General features: G+C 42.6%; 1 protein-coding gene across 1 annotated transcript; it reads left to right on the plus strand.

The window, feature by feature from the left end:
* The first annotated feature begins 2706 nt into the window (after positions 1-2706).
* LOC112072474 (C-type natriuretic peptide 4) lies at positions 2707-7642 on the plus strand. Its single transcript, XM_024139884.2, has 3 exons — positions 2707-2939; positions 4441-4733; positions 7450-7642. The coding sequence occupies exons 1-2, from the start codon at positions 2847-2849 to the stop codon at positions 4708-4710; spliced, it is 363 nt and encodes a 120-aa protein (XP_023995652.1). The 5' UTR covers positions 2707-2846; the 3' UTR covers positions 4711-4733; positions 7450-7642.
* The last annotated feature ends 267 nt before the right edge of the window (positions 7643-7909 follow it).

The raw sequence follows: 7909 nt of genomic DNA on the forward strand, positions 1-7909 counted from the left end.
TTTTGTTCAAATTTGAGATACCGAGTGTTTGGACGTCTGGGTTCAACCTGGGACTGGTTACAACCTGGCATGGTTCATATAACTTTGTTACCTAGGTTCAACCTATAAAGGACTGAATTCAACCTGGACTGGTTCAACTAGGACCTGGTTCAACCCTGGACTGATTACACCTGGACTGGTCAACTTGGACCTGGTTTCAACCTGGACTGGTTCAAACTGGACCTGGAGGTTCAACCTGGACGTGACTGGTTTCAAACTGGAACCTGGTTCAAACCCTGGAACTGGTTCAAACTGGACTGTTCAAACTGGACCTGGGTTCAAAACTGGACTGGTTCAACCTGGACTGGTTCAAAACTGTGACCTGGTTCAACACTTGGACCTGAGTCGAACCTGGAGCGTTTCAAAACTGCTGACCTGGTTCAACCGGTAGCTGGTTCAACACTGCGGCAAACTGATGTTCAACTGGACCTTGATTCAACCTGGACTGGTTCAAACTGGACCTGGCAATCTTCAACACTCACACATGACTCAGGGGTATAGACAGTAACATAGTAAATTAAATCTATAGAACCAGGCTGACCTGGTTGGTGTAATTGGTACAGCTTTCTCATTCAGTGGTATGATGGGGGCTCTGTCTAGCTCCAGCCTGGTTTCAATGAGGGAGAAAAAGAGTGGGAGAGAGAAGGGAGGGGGGGAGGGGCATGCCAGAGTGAAGTAGATTTCCCTCTTAGTTAAGTGGAGTAAGATGTGGACAGAGGCCAGGATATTTTCACGTATAGACTGAAATACTGTTTATACTGAATACTGTATAGACTGTTTAATATACTAAGACCATTGTAAGCAACATGGACCACATGGGTCAGGAGAATAATCCCAACAGAAAGAGAACTGTCAATTTACCCTCAACCTGAATGAAAATGATGACTGTTACCGATCTTTAAGACCAGAGACAATATCAGATGATAGGTAAATAATAAATACGGTACGCAATAGTAAATACCGTAAGCAACAATTAATACAGTAAGCAATAGTAAATACAGTAAGCAATAGTAAATACTGTAAGAAATAATAAATTCACAAAGCAATAGTAAATACAGTAAGGAAAGGACTTATTTTTGGGAATGAATGCTTAGTCCTTTGGTATTTCGAGAGAGCAAATAGTGCCACTCTGTGGTCTGAAACAGAAAGTGCTTAAACAGAATGCGCCGTAGCGCGAGGCCACCTCTCCAAAGTTGATCATATTGCTCGTCGATGGAACTTTTGCCTTGTCCACCCTTGCAATGTAGGTCGRGCAAAGTGGTATAAGTGTTTCACATCTACATAGCATCATTTCTTCGCTGCATTTGCAATCGACAAACATGCATTGCTGAAGTCAAGCGCGCGGCAACATGCTCTTAAGAGAAACGCGCACTGCAGATGTCGAAAGATAACGTGTTTCGTGTTAGAGAATCATTTAAAATGTCTGTTTCTGAATTACATCCCTGACATGGGTATCAGATTTGACCATGGTTCATTTAATGTGCCTGTGCCTAACCGGGAGGACGCATAGGCAAACGGAGCATCTTCACCTGGGCTCCGCTATGTTATCTCTGTCGCATCAGTGATGTTTGTGGGGTCTGACACGCTCGACAAATCGAATGAACCATAGGCTTTTGATCGTGACTGACGGGTTAGAGTACACGTTATAGGGACAGCAGGCACACACAAACGTAATGCTTGTAGTTGCATGGGAATCGCACGGCAGATTAAACCCATACATAGCCCCCAGGTCGATGCCCAGATGGATGCWTTGATAAAAAAGTAAATGAGCATCAGTATCGTCTAATATCTACCAATTACTGACAATAACCAAGGAAACAGCCTATCAAAGAGCGCATTTTAGGCTACAATTCTACAGCAGGTCCACACGACGCACAACCCCCCAACGTTCAGTTTCAGTCTCATTTACAAGGAGGTTGGAGCCGTTGTAATTGCCTAGATCTTTTGAATTCTAGTTTTAGAGACTCGTGTTTTAAAGTTGCGCATTATTCATTMTTTTTTTTCACATGTTGGTGCACAGGCTGAATAGACCAATTTGTTATTATGAGTATATCAATAGAAAATACAGCTGACTAACAAATACATAATTCCAAACAAAAATACACATTTATTTACCAAGACAGTACATCTTTTGGAATGGTGTTTGATACATTTCCCCCCCATCAATTTGGTAATTCTGCGTTAATGAGTGGGTTTTATCATTCCCCACAAAATMTGTTGCATTTAACAAGTCAGGTCTTGATTTCTTTGGAACTCATTGTCCAACCTCATTTCCTCGCGGTGGGTGGTTGGCATTTTAATATAGTATCATGTGTCTGCCAATGCCACACTGCTACACTTCTGAATTACATATCATTTCTCCTTTTCAAGCAAAGCAATTAAAGTACTGTTTTGGTGGCAAACCAGTCGTAGTGGTGCATGGTGAAACAGTAATGTAATTGTTTTTTTTGTTTTATTTCATTAATTTAAGCCATAATGACCAGTGTAGGTATCATTTTAATTCATAATTTAGCATGACGCGCTYCTCAATAGATTACGCAGGTAGGCCTATGCAGGAAAAAAAACGAAATTGGCAAGGTACAAGAGGGAGGGGGAAGGAAGACCATTACGCAGGTTGTCATGACATCACCAGCGGCTGGCTATAAAGCCGTGAATAGTAATTCGTAGAGTTAGTGTAGCACTTGGGAAGCTTGGAGTAAAGACCGACGCAGAGACAGAGAACCAATTGGTTAAACAACCAATATCATTTATCGTATACTGAACTTCGCCAAAGAGGAATCCTTTACAACAACAAAAAACTTGTCAGAATGAACATCTCACATTTGGTGGCATGTGGACTTATGATCACCCTGCTTTCACTGCGGACAGGGGCGAAGCCTCTGACACCGGCGCAACAGAAGGTGAGGTCACTTCATTGATGTGAGCGCTGTAATTTGTGAGTGGAATGCGATTCTTTGGAGAACTATATTTGCATGGTGCGCAGCTATAGCCTAACTAATATGAATCACATTACGGTGCCCTAAATAGCATCAACAACAGATGCAAGTGTATAGACTACTGGGAATGTATATCTTGGTAGGCAGACTATCACTGGCCATATATCATATATATATAACCTATGCTATACTATATACTATACTAAGACCATTGCATTTACATTACACCGCTCATATTGAAGATGGAGGTCTGTATCTTATCGTACACATAGGCTATTACTGGAAGGAAAGGCTTGCTTTTTTAGTTTTAAAAAACGATCAGGGCGATATATAGATAGATACTGTGTTCTACGGCGAACCTACAGCCACTTAGGCTACTTAATTGCATAAGGTTGACWATATTCATGCCGGTACCCAAGCGCGCATCTTGAGAAGCGCTCGAGTGGACATAGGATACGAGGACACAGTGACCTTTACATGTAGACTACCCAAATTAGCTTTTGCGCGTCCTACATGTAACATACATGTTGACTTAGTAGGCTATTGAAGGCAACCAATCTTACATTTCTTTGAAAARGTGTTTTTTAAACCAGAAAACATCCCTTTCCCACCAGTTGAAAAGGCGCATCTGCCATCGAGAGAATCATAGCGCAAATATTTCAACGACAAAAAGCRTTGTGATGTCCTTCAATCAACGTGGAAAACTGATTGGATTTGCAAAAAGTCATCAATGTAAGGGAATTTAGTAATTGTTTTACCCAACTTTAAACCTAAATACAATGACATGGTTAAAAAAAAATCACGTTTAATTCAAGTTAGTTGACAACTAAACCAAATGTAAATCAAAACAAGACATTGAACTGACGTCTGTGAGGAGTGGGTATTCTACTGCATGCGCACCTGTCTCTCCAGCTGCATCCGATAATCCCCGGGACTGGGAGACTCTTTTCTGACCCGTGTTTATCGCTTTATTCAACGAATGTGCAATAGGAAAGGCTACACACTGTTTCCCATGTGTTAAAAGCGCAACTGTAGCCCATGACCACACACAAATTCAGGATTTGGTTTCAAAGAACGGGCCAATTACTTGCAGCATTTTATGTGATTTCTATTCAGTAGCTAATTTAGTTGCTACACGACGAGTTCTGACCTGTCTTTTGGTTCTTCCCGACGCGAGTCAAGTGYAGACAGCACTGACATTACTAGATTTAGCCTATAATTGAGGAAATGTTTGATATGGAACATAAATACATTTATAAGGCCAGTTGAAAACAAAAGTGTTGGGAAAAGTGCAGGATAGTGAGTTTACTGCTTGCCGAAGTAGGCAAATGATGTCCCGAATACGCAGATTTGTCGTTATTCAGAATCATTCCCAGATGCGCAATCTGCTGACAGGTGCTTACACAAGTCGTTTCCATAGAGAATGTATTATCTAAAGCGGGTGTCTCTTGTTTCTGTATCCCAGTCTCTCAGAAGTTTGCTGGGGGAGGAACTGTCGGAGTTCATGGCGTCTGGCGAGAGAGAGCAGAGGCTGGAAAAAGTACGCTCCCGGGTACGCTTGCTGCGAGACCTGCGCATGGACACTCGCGCCAAGGCCATGTGGGCGCGACTGCTGAACGACCAGCCCAGCGCACGGAGACACAAATCAAACACCAAGAAAGGGTCCGCGGCCCGGAGCGGCTGCTTCGGACACAAAATGGACAGGATAGGCACCATTAGCGGCATGGGCTGTTAGAGAAGGCATATCAAGACTTGTTGGTAAGTAACCTAAGCTCTCACGCGATCTCCCTTTCTCCATGCGCAATTGCACATCCTGTGATTAAATCAGGAGGAACGTACATCACCACCACTTTAGGATGGAAGATAAAAAGGCGAATGATATATATATATTAAAGACCATTGGAAAACAACCTAATTTGAGGACAGTTCTATACTACAAAGTCCCCAATGTAACTCCTGTGAGAATTTCAGATGAGTCACCCATAGACTACAGACTGTRAAAGCGTTGTTTTTAATTTTGTTTTGTTTAAAAMATTTATTTAACCTTTATTTAAGGATAAATGTATGCTCGTGGAGGTGATGAGGTGGCCCCTTGTGAGCATGTCAGACTGGCAACATGTTGCAATTTATCAACCTGGACCGCACACAGACCTTTCAGGGGGCAGGTCCTCAAAATAAAAAAAATACGTTCATCATTMATTTCTCGATATTCATAAAAAATCAAGCTAGCTCACTAGCAGAGTTACATTCATCAACATCAGTGATCCGCTGATAGCCCACCCTCTTGCCGATGTAAACCATGCGTTTAGGAGGCACTGTAACTACCTTGCATTTGTGATGAGTGTGTTGTTGCGGAAATAAATAGGCCTATGGCTCAAAAATGTTGTGACTTATCTTCAATGCTCTCCAATTCTTAAATAACGACTTCATAATATAGCCTAGTATTCATACTATTTTAACTCGTAGTGGCTCGTTAGCTAGAGTCTAGACTACCAGACACACATGTGCAACTCCTGACCGAAGAAGGGATGGAGTTGGATCGGGAAGGTCRTAGATGCAGCKKTTCCTCCTCWSTTTGTCTYTCTGCCTCTCTCTGTTTCGCGTAGCAGCCAACCAGATCCAATRTTGATGATTATGTAAATCAAGTGTTATTCAGTGTCAATCAAATGTTATGCTGCTGTGGCAGTATTGTTTGATATTTAAACTAAGTAGCTAGCTACACACGATCAACCGGTCACCGCATCTCAAGCCATGCAGATTCTGGGCATGCGCGCTCCGTACAGGGCATGCCACCGACGGGTAGGGGGCGGCGATCTTGACGACGTCACGACTAATTGCGGGCAGAACAACAAAGACAAAACTGTAGACAAAACAAAAAAAATATTCCACCACGAATAAGGGCACTTGGCGCGTGGGAGGGCAAAGGGACAGGTGCTCGACACAGGTAGACTCCTATCACTTGGCGCGTGGAGGGCAAAGGGACAGGTGATCGGCTCAGGTAGACTCCTATCACTTGGCGCGTGGAGGGCAAAGGGACAGGTGCTCGGCTCAGGTAGACTCTTATCTGTGCACGACACATACCTGACCTCAAACTTCAGAGTAGGGATAAATCCTACAGGCTAATCCTTTTGGTTTAGGCCTACTGACTAACACAAACACATCTTATTAAGACTGCATTAGGAAGAAGGATAAGGATGGACCTACAAATGCATCTGCTTCTTGGTTGAAATCATGAACAATCAACTCCAAATTGACTTTTACAAGCAGTCCATCTATGTGCTATATGCATTTCCTGTGTGGGACAGTGGGAGATATATATATAAGCCCTGTAGAATGAGATCACGAATCCCCTCTTGAAATGTTTCAAGTCTGTAGRAAGCGACTTGAAGTCCATACACATTGCAGAACATCGTCATAAGTAATCATAGCTGTTGGCTGAAGGCCTAATGGGTCAGATGTGAACACRATGAGGACATGTCAATGACTTCATAATTGTCCCACAATCCAGTCTGCTTTATCAATGACCTTTGGCCTGACAATAAGATCTATAGTAGATCTCAGTGTCAGGCCAAAGGCCGTTGATAATGCAGAATGGATTAYGGGACAATTATGAAGTCATCGACCAGTCTCTAGTAGGTAGGGAGAGGAACAACTACACCGAGAGGGAGAGAGAGCAGGTTCCTCTCTTTGTAGATGGACACACTCAMAGAAAACATCTAACACACATACCCACAAACAGCACCCTAGGAGGAATGTTCCAGGAAACCCTTCCTTTTTGCTCAGATAGAAAAAAAGCAGAACATTAAAGGGGCGGTATGCAGAATGAGGCAATTGGGAAACCAGGTGAAACGCGTTAGCGCGGGTTGCTTGGCCTTCATGTGGTTGTGTGTGGCTAACAGTGAAATCCTGCCGCGGGGGGGCTGGTGTGGCGCCTTGCGTACGCTGTGGCTCACAGCGTGTCTATACAGTATGTGACTACGTGTGTRWGTTTCTTGGGCAGACACCTCACTTCCTCCCTTTACTAACTTTAATGTGAGAAGTGAGAGATGAGAGGAGTATTGGGCGGTCAATTAAGGATTGTGTGAGAGGCAAGGGCTTGACTGTGGTTGGTCGGAGCAGAGGTGTGCATTGAGACTGTTTAGTTAGAGGGTTTGTTTAAGTGAGGCTGACAGGTTAGAGGGTTTGTTTAAGTGAGGCTGACAGGTTAGAGGGCTTGTTTTAGTGAGACTGACAGGTTAGAGGGCTTGTTTTAGTGAGGCTGACAGGTTAGAGGGCTTGTTTTAGGGAGGCTGACAGGTTAGAGGGCTTGTTTTAGTGAGGCTGATAAATGATTCGCTTTATTTTGTGTCCATATCTATATCCAGGTTTCTGTGAACAGGTCCATCTATGTAGAGGTTTCTGTGAACAGATCTATATATTTAGAGGTTTCTGTGAACAGATCCATCTAACCAGGTCTTTTCTTCTTTCTTCCCAGAACATTCAGACGATGGGTTCGGACAACTTGGATTAAGTTGGTCGTCGCCTGAGGAAAATTACCTAAAAGTGACCGATTTTTGGTACGAAAAGCCACCATGACCAACATATTCAAGGACTGAGACAACAATGATAAAACCAACCCATATGTATAACATAAAGACCAACACACAATACAAAATGGCGGATAAGGGTGGGAAAAACTAGAAACCGCAAAGCTGTATATTGTTGCTGCTGCTGTACATTCGTGTACTTTCATTCCGCATAAATGTATTTATGTTTTAAAAACTATTTATATGTTTATAAAAGAGATATTTATAAATATGAGTTTTATTTATGCAACATTTTGAAATGGATGCAAACTGCAGGTCAATTCTGTTTGTAACCTTTTTTTTGTCCTAAACAGTTGTAAATGTTTTCAAAATGATTAAAAAAAAACATTCCATGCACTTACGAGTCTC

This window comes from Salvelinus sp. IW2-2015, unplaced genomic scaffold (assembly GCF_002910315.2).
Source record: "Salvelinus sp. IW2-2015 unplaced genomic scaffold, ASM291031v2 Un_scaffold1942, whole genome shotgun sequence".
Lineage (NCBI taxonomy): Eukaryota > Metazoa > Chordata > Actinopteri > Salmoniformes > Salmonidae > Salvelinus > Salvelinus sp. IW2-2015.

Excerpts from the sequence above, each read along its gene's own strand:
- LOC112072474 (XM_024139884.2), top strand. The coding sequence starts at position 2,847 with ATGAACATCTCACATTTGGTGGCATGTGGACTTATGATCACCCTGCTT. Across the intron at positions 2,940-4,440 it reads TGACACCGGCGCAACAGAAG|TCTCTCAGAAGTTTGCTGGG; the intron begins GTGAGGTCACTT and ends TCTGTATCCCAG.